Consider the following 22,117-nt stretch of genomic DNA (forward strand, 5'->3'; position numbering starts at 1 on the left):
AAGTCCCAGGACCTCAGAAGGAGACCTTATTTGGAAATAGGGTTTTTGCAGATGGAGTTAGTTAAGATGAGGTCATACTGGAGGAAGGTGGGCCCTAATCCAATGACTGGTGTCCTTATAAAGGGTAAGATTTGGACACACACACATACACAGGGAGAACACTGTGGAAACGGAGGCAGAGACTGGGGTGATTCTTCTACAAGCCTAGGAAGGCCAAGGATTGTCAGCAGCCACCAGAAGCGGGGGAGAGGCCTGAGGTAGATGCTCCCTCAGCCTCGGAACCAGCCCTGCCCTGCCTTGGTCTCAACTTCTAGCCTCCAGAACTGAGTCTGTTTAAGCTACCCAGTCTGTGGGATTTTGTCCTGGCAACCTCTGGAAACGAATAGAGTCCTGAACAGGGCTGCCAGAGGGAGTTAAGAAGGACTCCACAATTCGGTAGGAAGTGTGCAGCCCTGACTTGGGGGAGGTAACTGGCTCCAATCCAGTGACCCACGCGTGGGAGGGGATGGAATGTACCCCCTCCTCGGGGATGAGGGTAAAGCCATCTGAGATGCATGCACATTTTAAAATGATAATTTCATACATGGAAAACCAACAACCAACTGACCAATCATATTGTTTTATAAGACAGACCACAGAAAGCAAAGCGGACAAGTCTTCTGGGCTTTGGCAACATCCAGAAGATGCAGTGATTCTCAACTCAGGGTGTGGCCACGTGGGGTGTGGGAGTGTTTGCAATTTTTGTCAGATGGGGGCGTGAGTTTTAGAAGGTTGTAAAACGCTGCTGCAGGTCAGGAAGGTTATTTCGGGTGCCTGTGTGTGTGCAGGGAGAACAAGGTCTGATGACTGTTCTGCAGAACCATGTCTGTTCAGGGCAAAGATTGCAAATAGGAGGCCTGCAGGCCTTACTAGGTGAGAAGGCAGGTTTGGTTGGCTCCATCCAGTATTTGAGACATTTGGAATTAGCTGCCAACATTTAAAAATGAGCAAATTAGGCCGGCCCTGTGGCTTACTTGGGAGAGTGCAGTGCTGATAGTGTCGAGGCCGCAGGTTCGGATCCTATATAGGGATGGCCGGTGTGCTCACTGGCTGAGCATGGTGCAGACAACACCAAGCTAAGGGTTGCGATCCCCTTACAGGTCAAAAAATAATAATAATAATAATAAAATTAAAATGAGCAAATTACATGGAACATCCAGATTTGGAGTTTCTCCTGGAAAAACTCCCCTGAGCCTGCACTGCCCCCTGGTGAAGCTACTAGGAATTGCCCTGTCACTGCTTTGCCACAGACCCCACCACTCCCTTTTGCCTCTCCCTGGCCTGCTGCACTGGCTGATGGGAAATCATGACTCCAGATTCAAGGCAGCCTTTCTGTGGTTTGGTTTCTGCTTCCCTGGAAAAGCCAAAGGCTTTCACCAAGAGCCAGCTGTTCCTACCTCTGCCCTAGTCTTCAAAGGCAAACTTCTCTTCTCTTACGTCGAAAGACAGAACTTCAGATTCAAGAATGAACATGCATTCTGGTTTTCCCAAGAAACCCCAGATGAAATCCCGCACCCTGGGCTCTGCAGACTGAATAGATCAATGTGCATAATTGTGCTGGTTCCCTGCTGGGCTGTCTGGCCTGTCTCGACTCTTTTCTAAGTGTGAGATTTAATTAAAAAAGAAACCAAAGAGTACTACAGAACTATTTAAATAAAAGTACACTCCTTCCAACTGCATTATGTGGACCTGCTGATTAAAGCACTTGGTGCTGCCTGACAGCTTTCTCTTGTGTTCTCAGAACATTTGCCTTATAAATCAAAGCTGCAGGCTGGTTGGTTAGCTCAGCTGGTTAGAGCATGGTGCTCATAACACCAAGGTCAAGGGTTCAGATCCCGATAACAGCCAGCCACCAAAAAAATAAGTAAATAAATGGCAATAAATAATAAATAAATCGAAGTTGCATGTTACCGCCACACGGCATGGCCCTTGTCGACAGGTCCAGTCTCGGCTCTTCTGGGCACTGGGACGACAGGATAGTGGAGCTGCAGAGCCTGGCTTCTACAGGCCCAAACACGAGTCTGCTTCTGCTCCTCCTCACAACCAAAGATCGTGGGGCCAGGTTGCTTTGTTTTAGAATTTACCTGAAAGCTATGTGAAGATGCAGGCATGCGCACACGTGGGACGAAAGGAAGCTTACGTGTGTCCCCATATGCCCCACTGTGGGCTGGTGCAAAGCACCACCTTCTCTGCGTTGTAGATTCAGAAAGGCGAGTGATTCTGGGCAAAAAGCAAGGCTGTGGGTCTGGTCCACCTGCAGTTTTCAACTGCCTTTCTGTGTAGAAGGCCCTGGGTGGTTCCTCTGGGTCCTGGGCAGCCTCCAAGTTGAGAGCAGAAAAGGCTCCTGGCCCTGGAAGGAACCCCACAATGCTGGCAGATGACGGTGCTCCCCAGAGCTCAAAGCCCTGTGGTCAGGGGGCCTGTCCCATCGATGAGCTTCAGAACTTTCCTTTTCAGGAGGCACTTGAGCACATGCTGGGAAGTTAAGGCTGGCTGACTAGAGCCCCAGCCCCCTCCCCCATTCACTCTTGGTTCTGATAACATTATTCCAGTTCCCGCACCAGGACCAGGTGCAAGTGTCAACTGGGTGGGAGACTCACTCTGTGTCTTCCAGGTGTGGGACCTTGGCCTGTTTCTCTTCTGGGAAGTGGGGGGGACAGCAGCACCCCTCCCAGCTGCCATCAGTCCCAACGCCATGGTTGTCAGTGGCACCCCTGCCTTCCAGCCAGGTAGCCTGGAGCTCAGGGAGGGTGACACGGTTGCTTTTCTCCTGGTTTGCTGCTGAGAGAATGCAGTCAGAGGTCAGGCTGGAGGTCGAAGCTCTGGGTCAGACTCCCAGGTCCTGCTGCTGGGAGACCAAGGCCCTTCAGAGTGGCTGGGGCATTTTGGGGCTTGTAGTTATTTATGTTTGTTTGCCTATGGATGTTTTCATTTTTTTTTTTTTTTCGTGGCTGGCCAGTACAGGGATCGAACCCTGGACCTTGGTGTTATCAGCAGCACGCTCTAATCTGTTTTTGTTTTCTTAAAAGTCACCAGGATGCAATCCAGCTTCAAAAAACTAACCAAAACTAACCCCTAGGTCAGGGAGAGCAGGGAAAGGACCTGGGGGTGGCCATCCCCAGCCTCTACACAGATGCCCAGGCGGTAGGGCCCAGTCTATGTGGCTGCTTTTTAATCATCTTATTTATTTAAATATGAAAGAACATTTCATCTTTTCCCAGTTAATCTGAAAGGTCCCCTGGGTAAACTGTTAAGAAAACAGTCCTGGAGGCGCTCAGAGGGTATTTGGCTTGGGGTGCGGGAACTATGATCGCTCTCCTGGCCAGGTCCCATGAGTAGACACAAGCTGGCTTCAGAAAAGCCCGATCCCCCCTCATTTCCCACCCTCCTTGGGTCTCAGACTTGCACCCCGAGTTCAGAAGAATGTGGCAGGGAGTGGGGACAGGGAAGATGTGGGGGAGTCAAAAGGGGGGCTGGGAAGATCCTCTGGGCCCCTGGACTCTGCCCTGGGGGGCCTAGGCTGCTCTGTGAACCCCTCCGAACAGGGCAACATCAGCCAGGTCAGAAAACTCAAAGCCTCCCTAGAAAACCTGTAATGCGCCAGCCCTCTCAGGGCTGCGGGCTCCCTCGGTGGAGATGGGGAAACACCGCCCTCCCTCGCTGGGGCTGCTGGTCACAGCTCATTGTGGGATGCCTTGGCCACGATCACCAGCTTGGACAGCTCAGCCTTGAATGCTCCGGGCCTGTGGGCCACTGAGAGGAAAAAACACACGGTCAGGCAGGTGAGTTCACATGATCTTAGGAGGACCCTGATGCTGCCTGGTGACCCCTGAGCCTCCCCTAGCACACCGGAGTCCCAACCTCAATGCTAAGCTGTGCTTTCTACTTTATAGCATCCCAGCTGTTCTTAGTCACAGAGCCCAGGACAGCTGGGCTGTGCAGATGTCTCACAGACCCTCCTGCCTCTATGCAGCTTGCCTGCCAAAGTCCCTGAGGGACACACAGCTCCGAGTGTGAATTTTTGCACGGTCAATTTTACAGCAGGGACCGGTAGGCCTGCCGCCTACCTTTGTAGAGCCCGTGTTTTTTACATTTTTAAATAGCTTAAAAAAAAAAAATCTAAAAAAAACCAAAACAAATCAAAAGAAAAATGTTTTGTGATATGGGAAAATTATCTGAAAGTCTCAGTGGCACACAGCCACACCGGTGCACTGATGTGCTATCTGTGGCTGCTTTTGCCCTACATGGCAGTTACGCAGTGTGACAGAGACCTCATGCCCCACAAGGCTGCATATATTTACTCTGTGGCTCTCTATAGAAACAGTCTGCAGACACCTGGTCTATGATCTTGAGGATCCTATGACAGCCGCCTCTCAAGCCACCCTGATCGCCCTCTGATGGGGGTGTCGTCCCCTCTTAAGACACCTCCTCTGTTCTGTCTCCACAATCCATCTTTACGTACCTGCTGTTTTGGTCACTTCAAATTCCTCTTTTTTCAGGGGAATGTCACTTTCACTTTCAAACGCAGCTTTAGACTGAAAGGGAACAAGTGGAACTTTACTAGAGCCGTCTCATCAGGCAGAAAACGATCCCGTTTGCTGTCTAGAGAAGCACAGATGAAAGCCATGTGCTCTTACTAAAGAGGCAGGTGATACTTTTTCCAGCACGTAAAAGAGAATAAACAGAGATGGGTTGGTTAACCCACTTAAGAGACTGTCATTGGCTTAAAATTCATGTCCCCAGCACAAATCCTAGGAGGAAGGTTTTTTTTGGCAGCTGGTAGGTACAGGAACCTAAACGCTTGACCTTGGTGTTATCAGCACCACTCTCTAACCATGTGAGCTAAGCAGCCAGCCAAGGAGCAAGGTATTTAAACCAACTTTTTTCCTTTCAGCTAGTAATTTACAGAAGTGACACAGCATGGCAATCTCTTAAATGTAATTTTAGGGCTGGCTGGTTAGCTCAGTTGGTTAGAGCATAGTGTCGTAACACCAAGGTCAAGGGTTCGGATACCCATACCAGCCAGCCACCAATTAAAAAAAATGTAATTTAAAAAAATCGAAATTGTGTCTCTCAGTCAGCCAAAATTATAGTGTTTGAAAGTAAGAAGGGACCCCAGAGAGCCATCAGTTCAATGGTGAGATGGTCAATTTGATGTGTCTGCAATTGTCCAGCCACATGTTAGTGGCTGTTGCCATGAAGGTATTTTGCAGAGGTGGTTAAAGTCCACCATGAGTTGGCTTTAAAGGGAGGAGGAAATTATCCTGGATGATCTGGGTGGACCTGGTTCGATCAGCTGCAAGGCCTCCTGAGTGCAGCGGAGGCTTCCCTGCGGAGGAAGAACTCAGCAGAGAGCCCAGCCCTTCCTGCCGTCTGCCCCGCAGAGTCCGCACTGCCCAGCCGTCCCCTGCGGCGAAGCCAATTCCTACCTCTTAATACCTATCTCTGCTTGAACCTGGACAAGTGGTCTCCAAATGTTTCTGACCCAAATGTAGAAGCGTGGGCTCTGGTAACCACCTGGGCACCCCTTTTGGAAGGCAGGGGAGGCCAGTTGTCCACCTCCTCCTGCTCCACCCGCGGCTTCACTCGGGGTCAGCTGGGTCCCTCTCTAGCCACCAAACTCCCTCTCCCCTGGCGCCGCCAGGCCTGGGGGTCCATGGAGCAGTGTACCATATTCTTCCAAGTTATAAAATCACCCTCTAGAGGGTTCAGTGACCTCCCACCTGCCCCTGGCCTGGGGCCTCTGAGCCACTACTCACGTAGGCCATGGCATACTCGATGTGGGCACCCCGCACCTCGGCCTTGAACTGCATGAAGTACAGGTACGACTTCCCCTGGGGCCTGCAAAGTAAGGATGGGCAGTGAGGACTCAGGCCAGGACTGGTGGGGCTGGGTCCATGCCGTGGTAACAGCCCCGTTTGGGACCCAGGCTGTGGGCAGTGGGTTTTGTGCCTGCATCCCAACTAGGAAGACAGACAGGGACGGGAACTGTCCACGGCTGAGGGAAAAGCACCCACCTGGGTCCCCAGGAGGGTGCAAATGGCATTTAAGGGACGGCAAGGTCAGTGTGGTCAAAACAGAGAGAGGAACCAAGAGAAGCCTGGTGCCATAGAAGGTGCCTGAAGGCGACAGCAAGGGCATGATGATGCCTTTGGTGTGAAGAGCTCCATCTGGCCCCGTGGAGAGCAGACTGTGAAGGGGTGCTGGAGATGGAGGCACAGTGGCCAGGGAAGCCACTTCTACAGGAGCCCCAGCGAGGGGGTGGTGCACGTGGGTCAGGGGAGCCCCCAGATTATTCTCTAGGCCCCAGCAGCTGCCAGCAGGCCCAGTCAATGGACATCAGTCAAGGTCTGAGATCTGGAGGCTGGGGTCACTGAGGTTCAACCTCCTTTTGGCTGAGCAGTGGCCCCACGGTCTGTAGGTCTCTGGGACTGAGTGTGTTCCTGGGGAGCCCCTAGGTGGGTCAGGTAAGAGGATCCAGGTCCCAACCGCTTTGGGCTTGCATGGCCTGTGTCTGCACCCACCCAGATGCTGCCTGGGGGACCATATGAGGCAGGGATCTGCATAGAGTGGGGTGCAGACCGTGGGGGTTCCTTGTAACTAGCAGGTCCAGGCTTTGAGGGTTCCCGTGGCCCCCCAGGCTCCTTGCCTCTGCAGGAGATTCTGCCTGCCCACGACACAGGCCAGTCCCACAGAGCGGGTGAGAATCCTGCCCCTGCAAGCTACTTAGTAAACACCTGCTGTTTGTAAAGCACAGAGCAGGAGACTGTGAACCAACGCCTACAAGTGTTATTCAATCCACCGTGTCCTTTAATTAAATGTCGCCATTCGGTGCTACCTAATTGCACCTATTTGTTAATCTGTGTTAACCCCTGAGCCCCTAAGGGTGGGAACATGGCCTGGACTTCTTTCGTACCCCGCCAAAGTGACTGTGCTAGAAAAGGCACATAATAAACGCTCAAAGAGCATACGCTGCTTAGGTCCAGACGTTCTGGGGCTGTGGAGCCCAGGGGAGAAGGGACGAGGTTCCGTGAAGCTCCGGGACCCTCCATCCCACTGGAGGGTTGACTGCTTCCTCTCCCGCACTCCATCTCAGATGCCCCATTCACTTACGGAAGCAGTGAGATTACAAGAGGCAAACAGCCGCATGACAGGGTCAAGCTTGTTAGCCATGAACTTCACTGAGGATGGCAAGAGGGGCAGGATCCAGGGGCAGGCGGCGTCTGGGGACACCTCAGAGGGGGCATGCTAGAGGCAGCGGGTTCTGCTGCGTGAATCTGTGTGTTGTCTTTGCATGAGGACCTGCTGTCCACACCACACCACGGGCAGACTTGGGAGGGGGTTGTGGACTCTGCGGACTTGCGTGCAGACACTGTGGCCTGCGTATGTTTAGGCGTTTGGTGGGAAGTGTGCCCTTTTGTCTGGTTCCCAGAGGTCTGTGGCCTGCAAGAGGTTACAAACCATCACTCTGGTCCTTCAGAAAGAACATTCTGGTGAAAACCACCTGAAGGAAAATTGGACCCAAGGCAGCGTTATGGGAGAATGCTGGGGTCCCCACAGGCCCCGCTAACCCTCCCCACCTCGTCCCCTCCCCGCAACAGCTCTGACCTCCCTGCTCCCTCATCAGCCCCCCGCTGGCTCCCGGCCTCCAGCCCGAGGCCCGCCTCTGTCAGCCTGAGGACCTGAGCATGGTGTGTGTGCCTGCTTGAAGCTCTTTGGAACATCACTCAGCCATGAACAGGAACGAGGCTCTGACACACGCTACTATATGGATGGACCTTGAACACGTCACACTCAGTGACAGATGCCAGACACAGAAGACCACACAGTGTGTGACTCCATTTATATGGAACGTCCAGGACAGGCCAATCCAGAGACAGAAAGTGGACTCGTGGTTGCCGGGGGCTGGGGGGGGGGGGATAGGAGTGACTGCTGATGGGGACGGTGTTTCCTCTTGGGGTGATGGAATGTTCTGGAACTAGATAGTGGCGGTGGTTGCACAACTTGTGAATGTACTAAATGCCACTGAATCGTGCACTTCAGAAAGTTGCATTTTATGGGAATTTCATTTCAATTTTTCTTTTTTTTTTTAAGGCAGCTGGCCAGTACAAGGATCGAACCCTGGACCTTGGTGTTCCTGGCACCACACTCCAAAGAACTGATCTAACCAGCCAGACCCTCAGTTTTTAAAAACTGCCAAAAAAGCCCTTTGATGACTTCCTGCTGCCCTCAGGGTAGGGTGGAGGCTCCCAGGCTTCCTGGGCCCTCTCCAGCCCACCTCTCCTGGTGCTCTGGCCCTTCTGAGTTTCTTTGCTTGGCCCATTCTTCCCCCTCCTCCCCCAGCACCCTTTTGGCCCTGGTGCCAACACACTTCCTTGAGGAGTCCTCCCCACCCCCTACCCCAGCACAGCTTGTAAACCCCTCTCATGTGCATGTGCACAATGTCTGCCCCGCTGGCCTGTCCTCTCCTGCAGGGATGCAAACCTGGCTGTGGTCCTCTGCACCTCTCTTTCCCTGCTGCCCAGCAACCACCAGCAGCAACCAGGAAATCCTACGCCCGGGACACGTGCTCACCTCCAGATGGTACAGGTGAAGTGCTGGTTGTCTTCGCTGGTCCCCAGACTCATCTGCCACTGCTGGGGAGAGAAGACAGGCACGGGTCAGACCAGGATGCAGGGCCGGCCCAGGACGCAGGGCTGGCCCAGGATGCAGGGCTCTTGCCAGGTCTTCTCAGTTTACTTCCTATGCCACAGGGCTAGCAGACCTCCCCATACCTCCTGCCTTGGCTCAGGGACAGCTCACCAAATCCCCTGCCCTGCCCTCTCTGCAGCCTGCGGCTAGGTGTCCACCTGCACCCAGGGAACTTGCCCATCCCATGTCCTTGACATCAAACAGGGTGCCTCTTCTGAGAACCACCCCAGCGCTGGCCGGTTAGCTCAGTTGGTTAGAGCATGGTGTTATAACACCAAGGTCAGGGGTTTGGATCCCCATACTGGCCAGCCACCAAAAAAAGAGAGAACCACCCCAAACCAGCTCCCACATATGGAGAAACGTGAATGACTCTTAAACTATGGGAACGATGTCCAGTTTCATTCTCACGGGTTAGAAGGGCAAAAGCACCATGGTTTGCTGACATACCGTTTGCGGGTGGGAGAAGGTAACCGGCTGTAACAGATATGATCAAAAAGAAAAACACAGGGAACTAAGGACAGGGAGGAAGAGGGGCTGGGTACAAAGAGGGGACAGTAGAGGGTCCTTGTGGGGATCAAACTGTTCTGAGTCTGCACTGTGTGGATGTCAACGTCCTGGCTGTGACACTGACTACAGCTCTGCAAGAGAAGAGGTTGCCCCTGAGGGACCTGGAGAAAGGGTACTTGGGATCTCTCTGTATGATTTCTTACAACTGAATGTGAATCTACATTGGTCTCAAAATAAAAAAGTTTAACTCAAATTTCATGTCTGGGCAGTTTTCCCATAGACAGAACCACACCAGCACAATGAACCATGTCCAGGGTTATTCACGGACTGGACAGGCAACAACCCTATATCCATGAGTATGGGACTTTAAATCAACTATGCACATCCAAGCAACAGAATGCCACACAGCTGTGCAAAGGGACGGAGGGAGCACTTGATGTAGGGTACATCATCACATAAAACAGCACAGAGCAGAACCACGAGGACAGGAAGGTATCACTTAAGAAAAAAAGAAGGGAAAACAAAACAGAACGTGCTCTTATCCCGGGATCCGGCAGTCACGGTCCCTGGTATTTACCCAAAGCAGCTGAAAACTTATGTCCCTGCAAAAACCCACACACGGACTTTTACAGCAGCTTTATTCATAACTGCCCAAAACTGGAAGCAACCAAGATGTCCCTTCAGCAGGTAAATGGATAAACAGATGGTGTGTATATGTGGACAACAGAATATTATTCAGTGATGAAAAGAAATAAATTATCAAGGCACAGAAAGATATGGAGGAATCTTAAACGTGTATTGCTAAGTGAAAGAAGCTGATCTAGAAAGGCTATATACTGTATAATTCCAACTGTAGAACGTTCTGGAAAAGGAAAAAAGATCAGTAAAAGGATTGATGGTTGCCAAGAATTGGGGGGCAGAGAGGGATGAGCAGGAGGAGGGCAGAGGATTTATAGGGCAGTGACACTGCTCTGTACCATTCTATATTGGAAGACACACGTCATTACACATTCATCCAAACCCATAAAACGTACACCACCAAGCGTGAACCCTGATAGACACTGTGGACTCTGGGTGATAGTGACGTGTCAACGGAGGTTCATCAGATGTGATGAACAGGAGGCTGTGTTTGTGGGGGGCGGATATGGGTGATCTCTGTACTCTGCTCAATTTTGCTGGGAACCTAGAACTGCTTGGAAAAACAGTCTATTAAGAAAAAGAAAAGGGAAGACAATATACTCACGCCTGCTTATATAAGCATAAAAAAGACCTTGAAGAAGACACAAGGTTTTAGTCACCTTGCTTCCAAGGAAGGTGCCACAAACTTCTTAATACCTTTTACTTTTTTTGAGCAGTGTGAATGTGTTTGGTTTTTACAGAACTTAACATTTTTAAATGGCTCCAAATCACACTACTACCACCTTATTCCAATTTTCAGGGCCTCTGAAAACATGGCCACATGGAAATGGAAAACCTACTGTTGTATTCTGGTTGCCCCAGGCAATTTCTACGTGTTGCTAGTAAAATATGAGTTTACAGTCCTCTCCCAAGGGTAATAATGGAGTCTGATGATTGGTGTTGCTCGTTTAATATGGGAGCTTTTTCATTAATAGAAACAAGGCCATTTTTATGTTAATTACAATGGGAGTAAATGGTCACTTAGATGCATTTTGCCTGTGAGCAAATATAGGCACCAATTATACCTGCTTGACAAGGGACCTGCCACTTAGCATATTTTTTTCCATTTAGAGACACCTGTCGGTGACCCCGAGGCTTCTGGGCAGCCGGAAACAGGTTTATTCTGTGAAATATATCTGGGAAGATTTACCATAGCTCTTAAAATGTTCTCAAAAATGAGTCAAATATTTAAACACTAAAAAAAAATTATGAACACAAAAAGAGCTTCTTAATAGACTCAACATCTTGGGCCGACCCCGTGGCACACTCGGGAGAGTGTGGTGCTGGGAGCGCAGCAGTGCTCCGGCCGCGGGTTCGGATCCTATATAAGGATGGCCAGTGCGCTCACTGGCTGAGCGCGGTGCAGCTGGTCACAAAAATGACAAAAAAAAAAAAATAGACTCAACATCTCTCTGAGTGGTTCTCTCATTACATAAATTTGACCTTGGTCTCACAGATGCAGGGAGAGCTGAGGCTCAGGTTTTGGTATCAGACACTCTTAGGAGCTGTGTGTTTTGTTTGGGGCAACCTGCTCGATCTAGCCTCTGCAGGCTTATCTGTAAGGCTAGGGCTGGTAAGATTATAAGCAGCCCAGCAGAGCACGTAACATATAAATGGTAGTCACTACTACTTTTTATTATGTTACAAATAACATATTACAGTTACAGTTCTGTGGGTTTCGACAAACACGTACAGTGTGTATCTGCCACCAAGTCAAGACACAGATTGTTGCATCGTCTCAAATATCCCCCTGGTTCTCTTTGGAGTCAATACCCTCCTGAAAACTCCTAGTGACACTGCCCTTATCTTAGTCCCTGCAGATCTGCCTTTGCAAAAATGTCACCTGGGTGGAATCATACAGTGTCTGTCCCTGCATGTATCAACAGTTCATTCATTTTTAAAATAGCTTTACTGAGAAATAATTTGCACAGCATACAGAAGCAGCTAAGAGTTATGCCACCCCAAGACATGCCACTCGGGCATACTGACTTAGAAAACAGCAGGATGACCACTCCGACCTTCGTTCTGTTTCTTAAAAGGAGATGAAACCTCCGTGGGGAAGATGCCCTCCCTACACCAGAAGGAAGGGAATGTTCTTATCACTAAGGGCAGGAAGCTGGGGTGGAGAGGATTCTCTACAGAACTTGTTAAGACAACTCTAATCTTTCAGCCCCCCTCCCACCCCCATGCAATTCAGTTACTTTTTCACAACTTACTAGTCCTTGTCCAGTTCAGTATGTTTTCAATTCTAACTGTGTCTCTGGGTCTTCATTTCCTTATGAAGGCTCCTGTGCCATGTAAAACTTGTATTACAAACATTTGGCTGCTTTCCTCCTGTTAATCTGTCTTAGGTCAATTTAATTCTCAGACACGGACAAAAAAAAAAAATGGTAAAGGTAAAATTCTGCTTCCCTACATAATGTGCCCTATTAAAGGGCACAATTCAGTGATTTCAAGTATATTCAGAGTTGTGCAACCACCACTGCCACCTAATTCCAGAACATTCTCATCATCCAAAAAGAAGCCCTGTCCCCATCAGCAGTCACTCCCCACCCCCCACTAGCCCCCGGCAACCACGAATCCACTTTCTGTCTCTGGATTGGCCTGTTCTGCACATTTCACATAAAGGGAGTCACACACTATGTAGGCTTTTGTGTCTGGCATCTGTCACTGAGCGTGACGTGTTCAGGGTCCATCAATGGGAATGTCAGAGCCTCGTTCCCTTTTCTCACAGACTGATATTCTAGCATGTGGACGGATGACGCTGTGTTATCCATTCATCCGCTGATGGACACAGGTTGTTCCCACTTGTTGGCTGGAACAAATGGTGCTGCTGCAAGCGCATGTACAGTTCTTGCGTGGACACAATTGTCATTTCTCTTGGGCAAATACCTAGGAGTGGAAAGGCCAGAGGGGATGCTACATGTGTGTTAGCTTTATAAGAAAGTGTCATGCTGTTTCCCAAAGTGTCCGCATGCTTCTGCATTCCCACCAGCCGGGGATGAGCTTTCTGTACTCTCACCTGCATTGAGGGCTGCTTTTAAGGAGATCCCCCTGCCTCAGTTTACCTGACACAAGCCAGCCTCTCAGGGGAGAGTCTAGAGAAAGGAACCATCGTGAAAGCAGCAAGCCCTCGCCCTTTTCCTCCGAGGCTCCTGACTCCGAGATGCTCACGGGAGAAGCAGCTCGGCTGCAAACCATGGCCAACCTTGTGATTCCTCTTGAGGGCTCACGTGGGAAACCATGTTGACAGCATCTTAAAACCCAGGCCTGGCTCTCTGGAGACGTGGTATCTGGGCCTCTCCGTGGCATCAGTGTCAGCTGCTCCAAGGAGGAGCTACGAGCTGCCTCTGTGGATGTCACCACATGGACAGTGTAGAACATTTCAACCTGTCCCTCCCCATTTGTTGAGAAGCCGTTCAGCTATCTGGGCATGATGCAGCCACAGGCAGGGACACAAAGAGCCAGCAGATTCTGGTCACCAGCCCCATTCAGCAGTGACAGATGCTCAGTCAAGCTCAGGTAGGACCACTAGTCTCCAGTAGCTGGTCGCCTGTATTCTGATTGACACAGTTCTAAATTGGTGCTGCTTTGGAACAGGCCTATGCTGAATATTTGCTTCTCTTTTAGGGATTTCCTTCAGGACGAATCCCATTATTCAAATCATCCAAAATGCAAGCCGCTTGCTGGTCTCACAGCCTGTGCTCAGACAGCCAGGCGTGAGTGAACTTGGCTCTCTCTATGCCCAACGCTGGAGCAGACAGTGCACCTTGCAGGTTCACCAGCCTGCATTTGTTGGAGGGCTAGCTGGGTAGCACAGTTGGTGGAGTGCGGTGTTATAACACTAATAAGGTCAAGGGATCAGATCCCTGTACCATCCAGCCACCAAAAACATAAAAATGAAAAAAAAAAGAAAAAAGTTGTTGGTGGTGCTGAACATTTCCTGGCTGTTGGTAGTCAGCGGCCTGCGCATTGGGGACTCCTGTCACTTCCCAGCTGTGGCAGCTTGGGTCTTACTCAGCCTCTGGGCCCTGCGTCCTCGTGCATGAAATGATGGTAAGAGCAGAAAGGTGCCCACCTCCTGGGGTGGGGTGAGGATGGACTGAGAGGTGTACGTGGCTTCACACCGCAAGGGGCACTTGGTCAATGTCACGTCAATGGTGCGGTGATGTGATTACTGTCCAGTAAATCAATTATCTACATGACCCAAGCAGCCTATTCAGGGCTGACACATGGAAGAGGACATGTTTAGACTCACTCTGGAGCTGCTAGGGGGCAGGGTGGACCACGAGCTGCAGCTCATTAACAGGAAGAATGTTTCAGTGCCGGTGCCATCCTGCAGTGGAGGAGATGGTTTGGAGAAGGAGCGAGGCCTGGAGGTGTTGAAGGAAAGGACGGACAATCGCAGGACATCCCCTGCCCAGGGGTCAAGGGGACGGTCGCACAAAGGCGGCAGCGAGATTCCACAGCAGGTCTGTGACATCCTGGCAGTGCTGGGAGGGTGAGGCAGTGTCATTTGCTATACTCTGCTAAAATCTTGAGGTTGCAAATTGCATTGGGCTAAATGTGTGTCCCCCTAAAATTCATTATGGTGAAATCCGAACCCCAGAGGTGATGGTACGAGGAGGTGGGGGCTTTGAGAGGTAATTAGGTCATGAGGGTGGAGCCCTCACGGATGGAATTACTGTCCTTATGAAGGGGACCCCAGGGAGCTCCCCAGCCCTCTTTGCACCATGTGAGGACACAGCGAGAGGGTGGCTGCCTGCAACCGGGAAGAGGGTCTTCACCAGAACCCGGCCCTGCTGGGACCCTGATCTCAGGCTTCCAGCCTCCAGAACTGTCAGAAATAATGTTGTTGTTTAAGCCACCCAGTAGGGCACTTTGTTACAGCAGCCCAAACGGACTAAGACAGGAATCATTTACTTTTATTTTCCAACTGGGTATACCTAAAACAAAAGTGAATTTCATATCACTCTACCCAGTGGTTTTCCACTGGGGACAATTTCATACCCAAGTGGGCACCTGGAGATGTCTGGAGACATCTGCAGTTGTCATGACTGGGAGGTGCTCCTGGCATGGAGTGGGTGGAGGCCAGGGACACTGCAACACCCTGTGGTGCCCAGGATGCCCCACCACAGAGAAGGATCTAGCCCCAATATCCTCTCTTGCCCACTTCAATGTGCTTTCCTGAGTGGGAGAGAAGGAGAAGGCCTCAGAAGCAGCCCGCTGGGAGCTGGCACTGCTCTGAGGATGCCCGCCAGCAGTGGTGGGCACACAAGGCACTCCCAGGAAGCCTCCACCTCCACATTACGTTATTATGGAACAGTGCCACAGAATGTTCTGGAATTGGAGTAGTGTTTCCTAAAATCTGAGTGTGGGAGAGGAAAGCGTGACTAGGAACATGAAAAATGTCTTTCCTGATTTCTGTATTCTGTAGTAACAATTCTTCTTTTCCACTTTCTTTCTTTCCTTTCGGCGGCTGGCCGCTAAAGGGATCTGAACCCTTGACCTTGGTATTCACAGTACCACGCTCTCCCATGTGAGCAAACCGGCCAGCCTCTTTCATTCCTCCTCCTCACTGTAAGGAGAAAACCTACCTTGTGCTTCTTCTCGAACTCTCACTACTCCCCCTCCAGACAAAACCAATCAGCAATTTCTAGCTAGAATTTAATAAAAGCGCCTCACTCGCAGTGTTTATTTGTAATGGTGCGTTACTAACTGTATTAGTTTTCTATTACTGTGTGTATTTGTTTCCTGGGGCTGCTGTAACCAATTATCACAAATTCGGTGGCTTACAACAACAGAAATTTATGCTGTCACGGTCCTGGAGGCCAGAAGTCCGAAATCAAGGTGTGGCAGGGCTGTGTCCCAGCTGAAGGTGCCAGGGTAGGATCCTTCCTGCCTCTTCCAGCTTCCGGTGTCTCCAAGCACTCCTTGGCTTGTGGCTGCATCACTCCAATCTCTGCCTCATCTTCACATGGCCTTCTCCTCTGTGTGTCTTCTCCTTTTCTGTCTATCAAATTTCCCTTGTGTGTCTACACTGTCACTGGACTTAAGGCCCACCTAGATAATCCAGGATGATGTCTTCATCTCAAGATCCTTAACTTCATTATATCTGCAAAGATGTTTTATCTAAATAAGGTCACACTCACAAGTTCTGGAAATTAGAACATGGACCTGCCTGTTTTTGGGGGGCCACCAATTCAACTCACTACAGTGTGTAACAAATTGCCATCCATTTATTAGCTCACAGTTCGGTAGGTCAGAAATCCTGGCATGGTGTGGCTGGGTCCTCTGCTCAGAGTCTCACAGGCTAACATCAAGGTGTTGGCTGGGCTGTGTTCTCATCTGGAGCTTGGGGTCCTCTTTCAAGTTCATGTGGCTGTAGTTCCTTGTGGCTGAAGGACTGAAGCCCTGGTGTCCTTGCTGCCAGCCAGGGGCCACTCTCAGTTCCCAAAGGCCACCTGCATTCCTTGCCATGTGGTCCCCTCAAGCCAGCAACAGCACACATGTCCTTCTCATATTTTGAATTCCTCTCACTTGCTCTACTGCCACGAGCTGGAGAAAAGAGCCAGCAAGAAAACAGGGAGCTCAGTCCTAAAACCACAAAGAATCGAATTCTGCCAACCACCTGAAAGAGTCTGAAAGAGGATTCTTTCCTTGGGCCTCCAGTTAAGAGCCTGGCCCAAGGACACCTTGATTTTGGCTTTATGAAGCACCCAGTTGAGCCGACCTGGACTTCTGACCTCCAGAACTGTGAGATAGGGCTGGCCAGATAGCTCAATTGCTTATAGTGCCGCCTTGTAACACCAAGGTCAAGGGTTCAGATCCCTTTACTGGCCAGCCGCCAAAAAATACCAAAAAAACAAAACCAGAACTGTGGAGATAATAAATGGATGATGTATTAAGATGCTAAGTTTGTAGTAATTCATAACACAGCACAGAAAACGAATATAACACTCCTAATAGAGGCTCATGGGATCAGCAGATTTATATCTCACATCCTTCCTTTTGTCCACACATTTTCTTGCTCTGTGAAATAACGAGAGCAGAATCTGTTGTCACTATTTAACACGAGTACTCTCCCTTCTTTTGGTTAAACAAAAACAGTTCAATGAGTATAAGATGATGCACCTAGGACCCAACACCACTGTCCTCTGGAAAGCGTCTCTGTATGACAATGGATATTACCGTAGTAAGCTATGTGGAATTTCAAACAACTCACCTCATTGGTCCCTCCTTGAGAAGCATAGGTGAACACACAAGTATACTTGTCCTAGAGAATGGAAGAAAAAAGCAGGCTCAGTAGGAGGTAATCCTTAGAGCTAAAGGTGCAGGGTCTCAGGACTCAGTGATGTCCCTTTTGAGCATGTGTACTAAGAGGGACAGAGGTAGAGTGAGATCCCTCTGGCTGATATCCCTGGAGGCCAGCCCTGCAAGGCCTCCCAGTGGTTGCAGACCTTTAAGTCCCCTGCCTGTCTCCCTACTGTTGAGCTCCTGGGTCAGGACCAACGACCTACAAGGCTTCTGGGGAAAGACCAGGAAGGGGGGGCTCCAGCACCCACCCCCCGGAACACCTGGGGACCCTGAACGAGTGAAAACCTTTCTAAACTGTATTTCCTCGTATGAAAATGGGCCCAACTGAGAAAGCACGTGGCACCATGGCTGGCTACACGAAGTACTCAACAAGCAGTAATTACTGACAAGGCTGTTATAGGCAGGGGCAGGGTGGCTGAGACAGGAAGGGACTTTTCCAACAAACTGGGGACAGAGCTGAGCTAGACCCAGGCCTTATTGCCTCCAGGTAAGGAGGGCGTGGCCCACCCTCGATGATGCGCGACCTCGTGCAGTAGAAGGAAGGGGTCCTTCCTTCCTAGTCACAGCGGCAGCCACTGACCTCCCGCAGGCCGTGCACTGGGGGAACACCCCTCAGCCTCCCGCCGCTCCCATCACTCCCCTCTCCCCTCCTCTGGGTCTGGGGGACAGGGCTGCCCGGACGCTGCGCAGGTGAGAGGTGAGACGTGGACTCAGGCTGGAGGCCACGCCCCCTCAGCCGCCAGCCCCCCAGGAGGCCCCGCCTCCTGTAGTTCAGTCCAGCCCCAGGGCTGACCCCGCCCCCAACGGCGAGCGCCCCCTCCTCGGTCGCCCCCGACCACCGGCACCGTCCATCGCTCAGATGCCCGGCGCGGCGCGGCGCTGGCACGTACCCCCGGACCCACGCTCTTGGAGAAAGAGTGCACGACGCCGCCGGGCCGCACGTCAAACGCCACCGTCGTGGGCTCGGACACCGCCTCCGCCGAGCTCAGCGCCACAGCCGCCAGGAGCAAGGCGGCCCACAGGCTCGCGCTGCTGCCGTCCCTCCTTCCGCTGGGCGCCGCCATCTTGGCATCGGGTCCTCCGGCCGGGGGCGGGCGGACGGGGCGCGGCGAGGGACACGTGGGGCGCCCGGCCGAGGCCACGTCGGCGTCGACGGGGGCACGTGACCCAGTGCGCCACGCCCCTCTGCCTAGGGGGCCGCCATGTTAGGGGCGGGGTTGGCAGTGGTCCGCCCCGTCCCGGGGACTCGCGGGGCTGGGGAAGTTCCTGGACGGTCCCTCGAGGGGGTGGTGGGGCTCGTTCCCTGGACTCAGGGCCCCGTCATCCCTCACTTATTAGCCATGTGACTGACACTACAGCTCTTGCAGTTGGTAAATGTTCAAGGAATGTGAAAGTGGAAGGTCGCCATTAGGCAAACATCTCAATTGCTGCGGCCAAGATGCGTGGATGGAGGCTCAAAATTAGTGCGGGAAAGTAGGATCAGAAACGGGATGTTTGCGTAGCCTCAAAGTATCCCTCCCGCCAGATGCTGATCAGTTACAAAGAGAGGAACAGTGATCTCGTCGTGGAGACACCACCTTAGCCCGGTGAGCAAAGTTAACGTACGTCACTAACAATGAGAGCGACATCATGGACCCACTGTTAGGCCGCAGAGAAGAGCCCAGCACCTCTGTGGGGGTCCTGCCCAAAATGCACGACCTTAGTCTAATCAGGGGCTAGTCACCAGACACACCCCGATGGAGGGACGTTCTCAAAGTAAGCCACAGTGCTCTTCAAAAGTGTCGCTTTAAGGTGGAGACAGGAACTGTCACAGAATGAGACAGAGACAACTAAACACAATGTGGGATCCTGGACCGGAAAGGAGGCAGAACTGGCCAAATCCTAATTAGGATTTATAGGTTAGTCAATGGGATTGTGTTGATGTTGATTTCCTGGCTTCAGTAACTTGGCTTGTACTAGGGGTTACTTAAGATGTTACCATTAGGGGAAACTGGGTGAAGGGTATGAGGGAACTCTACAATTTCTGCAGCTTTTCTGGGAGCCTAACATTATTTTAGAATAAAAAGTGAAAAAATAATCCCTACCTCAAGGGGTTGTCAGGAGGATTAAGGGAGGGGATGAGGATAACGTTCCTACTACGGAACTTGGCACAAAGTGACAACTCTAAATAGTAGCTGCTACTAATCATTACGTGCCAATTAGGAAATGCCAGGTTTTTAACAACAGAAGAAAAAAAGTGGGGTTTTTTTTGGTGGCTGGCCGGTAAGGGGATCCAAACCCCTGAACCTGGTGTTATAACACCATGCTCTAACCAACTGAGCTAACTGGCCAGCCTGAAAAATCATTCTTTTGGCCACAAATTGCTTAAAATTTCAAGAAAACACAAATGGCCAGGTCTGGTGGCTCAAGAATTAAGCTGGTCCTTCCTGACTAAAAAGAACAGAATCCAGAGAGATAATCTCACAGGTGACGCCTAAACTGGGCTCTGTTGCACCCTTTGAAGAACTAAATCCCTGTACCCCTCCTGGATGAAGGATGAAGATCAAGTGTCAGGGAGGAAGAAGGATCTTGTTGGAGGCTGATTCCTCTGCAGATGACGCAGAGTCCAGAGTGGGTGACTTTCTGCAGCTGCCTCCCGTCCTAAATGGGGATATTTCCTTGTGTTAAGAAATTCCTTCTTTTTTGCACCTGCCTGCTGTGGACCGATCAGAAATTGGCTTCTTGGGTGTCTGACCCAGCATGGTTCCATCAGTGGGTTCTTCATTACCTCACCACGATGTTCGATGTTCGACCTTCAGCCTGTCACTGTGAAGGATTCAGTTAGTGGCCAAGCTCAGTTGCTAACAACGTATTTCAACTGTGAGCTGTTTTGAGTCTCCTACTGAAAACGGGCAGGTGTGTGCATATTCTTTTCAGAAAGACTCTGAGCCCCAAGCCTCTTTTGGTTTTTTTTGTCTGAAAAAAAAAAAAAATCACACTGAAAGGATTAAAAGAAAACATGACGTGAACGCTAGCAATCCTAAAGGAAAAGATTTGATCCCACAAATCTCACAGACTTTTCTCTCTCTATGGTCAAGATACCGTAAATAGGGGTGGATATGAATACAAAAGGGTAAAAGAAAGAAGCTCCTATGTGGTGAATAAACAGTCGTGTCTTGATTGTGCTGGTGGTTACAGGAGTCTATGCAGGTGATAACGTGGATAGAAACACACACACGGATGAGTGCATGTAAAAACTGGCAAATTCCAAATAAGATCCAGTCTAGTTTTTTTTTTTTTTTTTTTTTTTTTTTAAAAAGATGACCGGTAAGGGGATCTTAACCCTTGTCTTGGTGTTGTCAGCACCACGCTCAGCCAGTGAGCGAACCGGCCATCCCTATATGGGATCCGAACCCGTGGCCTTGGTGTTATCAGCACCGCACTCTCCCGAGTGAGCCACGGGCCGGCCCCAGTCTAGTTTTTTAATTTTTTTATTTCACCACTATACTGAGGGCAGTCTAGTTGACTGTATCATTCCAATGTCAGTTTCCTGGTTTTGACAAGGTACTGTGGTTAGGTAAGATGTTAGCATTAGGGGAAGCTCAGTGAAGGGTACATGGGACTCTATTGTTTTTGCAACTTCCTGTGTTTACAGTTTTTTTTTTTGTTTTTTTTTTAAATATGTTTGAAAGGCAAGTGACAAATCAGGAAAATATCTGCAACTGATATGACACAGGATTTATGTCCATCACGTATGGGCTCTTGCCAATCAAGCAGAGACTGAGCACTTCCGACAGGAAAGGAGTCAAGCATGTGAACAGGCAGAGGGCCCCTCAGGCTGATGGAGTCCCCAGGAGTCCCCAGCCATGATAGAGAAGACAAGGGGCCCATCTGCCAACCTGGAATGAAACACCTCTTCACATGCTGCCGCTGAAAGACTGAGACCTTCTGCCAGCGGACATTTGTCCTTCTGTAGCTTCCCCCTCCTTGCTGGCACCTCACTTCCTTCCCTTCTGTGCCTACTTGTCAGGGGGCAGGAATGGGATCTACTCAAGTCTGGCCAACAGATGCTGTCTGATGGCAATCTGAATATTGACTCAGGCTGCAAAGTTGCAGGTTTCCAGCTGCCAAACCACCTGGGGCAATCCCAGCACACCCTTTTCCACCTGTTCTCTCATTCTGATATGTCTTCTTTAGCCAGACCCAGATTCTTTGGCTTGTGAACTCTGACCATACACACACCCCACCCTTGATTTTATGGTGGATTAAGTGAATGACATTTTCTTGTTCCCAACAGGATGATTTTAAAGATTCATTGGCTGAGCTTCCTACCAGTAGAATGCATTGAAATGGGCAATGTATTTCGGTTTGCAAAATGTATGACAATGGGCTGCTTTCCTTCATATGTAAAGAGCATCTAGAAATCAATGAGACTGACAGGTTAAAAGAAAGGTGGGCAAAGGACATGAATAAATGACTATGAGAAAGCAGATGTCTTAAGATAGGAAAAAATCCCTACACACAAGAGAAATGTGGGTTCAAATTACAGTGAGATGCCCCATTTCACTTGTAAGATTGGCAAAGATAAAACTATCTAATAACTAGTAGTGTTGGTAAAGGAATGCAGAAACAGGCACTTCTGTCTTGGTGGTAGTGTGCTGTGAGGCATTCTCTTTGAAAAGCAATTTGGCAATATATTTCTAAATTTAAAAATGAATATACCTTTTGACAATTCTAGGAATTTACCCTATAAATTCATACATATGAGGGTACTTCAAAAAGCTCATGGGAGGCTGGCTGGTTAGTGTGGTTGGCTAGAGGCAGTGTTATAGTACCAAGATCAGGGGTTCAGATCCCTGAACCAGGCAGCCACCAAAAAAAAAGAAAAAAAAAAAAGTTCATGGAA

General features: G+C 50.2%; 1 protein-coding gene across 1 annotated transcript; it reads right to left on the minus strand.

Moving 5' to 3' along the window:
* Positions 1-668: 668 nt before the first annotated feature.
* On the minus strand, positions 669-18,307 carry MYDGF (myeloid derived growth factor). Its single transcript, XM_063110665.1, has 6 exons — positions 18,123-18,307; positions 17,141-17,191; positions 8,614-8,675; positions 5,799-5,880; positions 4,502-4,574; positions 669-3,792 (listed from the first exon to the last, which is right to left on the minus strand). Exons 1-6 carry the CDS (start codon positions 18,294-18,296, stop codon positions 3,713-3,715), a joined length of 522 nt encoding a protein of 173 aa, XP_062966735.1. The 5' UTR covers positions 18,297-18,307; the 3' UTR covers positions 669-3,712.
* Positions 18,308-22,117: the final 3,810 nt, after the last annotated feature.

Source organism: Cynocephalus volans, chromosome 10, assembly GCF_027409185.1.
Source record: "Cynocephalus volans isolate mCynVol1 chromosome 10, mCynVol1.pri, whole genome shotgun sequence".
Classification (NCBI taxonomy): Eukaryota; Metazoa; Chordata; class Mammalia; order Dermoptera; family Cynocephalidae; genus Cynocephalus; species Cynocephalus volans.

Bases quoted from the DNA above. Each gene is read 5' to 3' on its own strand.
- MYDGF (XM_063110665.1), bottom strand. From the start codon at position 18,296: ATGGCGGCGCCCAGCGGAAGGAGGGACGGCAGCAGCGCGAGCCTGTGG. The intron at 8,676-17,140 runs GTGAGTTGTTTG...TTCTCTCCCCAG, and splicing joins CTCAAGGAGGGACCAATGAG to CAGTGGCAGATGAGTCTGGG. The intron at 4,575-5,798 runs GTGAGTAGTGGC...GTTCCCTTTCAG, and splicing joins TCGAGTATGCCATGGCCTAC to TCTAAAGCTGCGTTTGAAAG.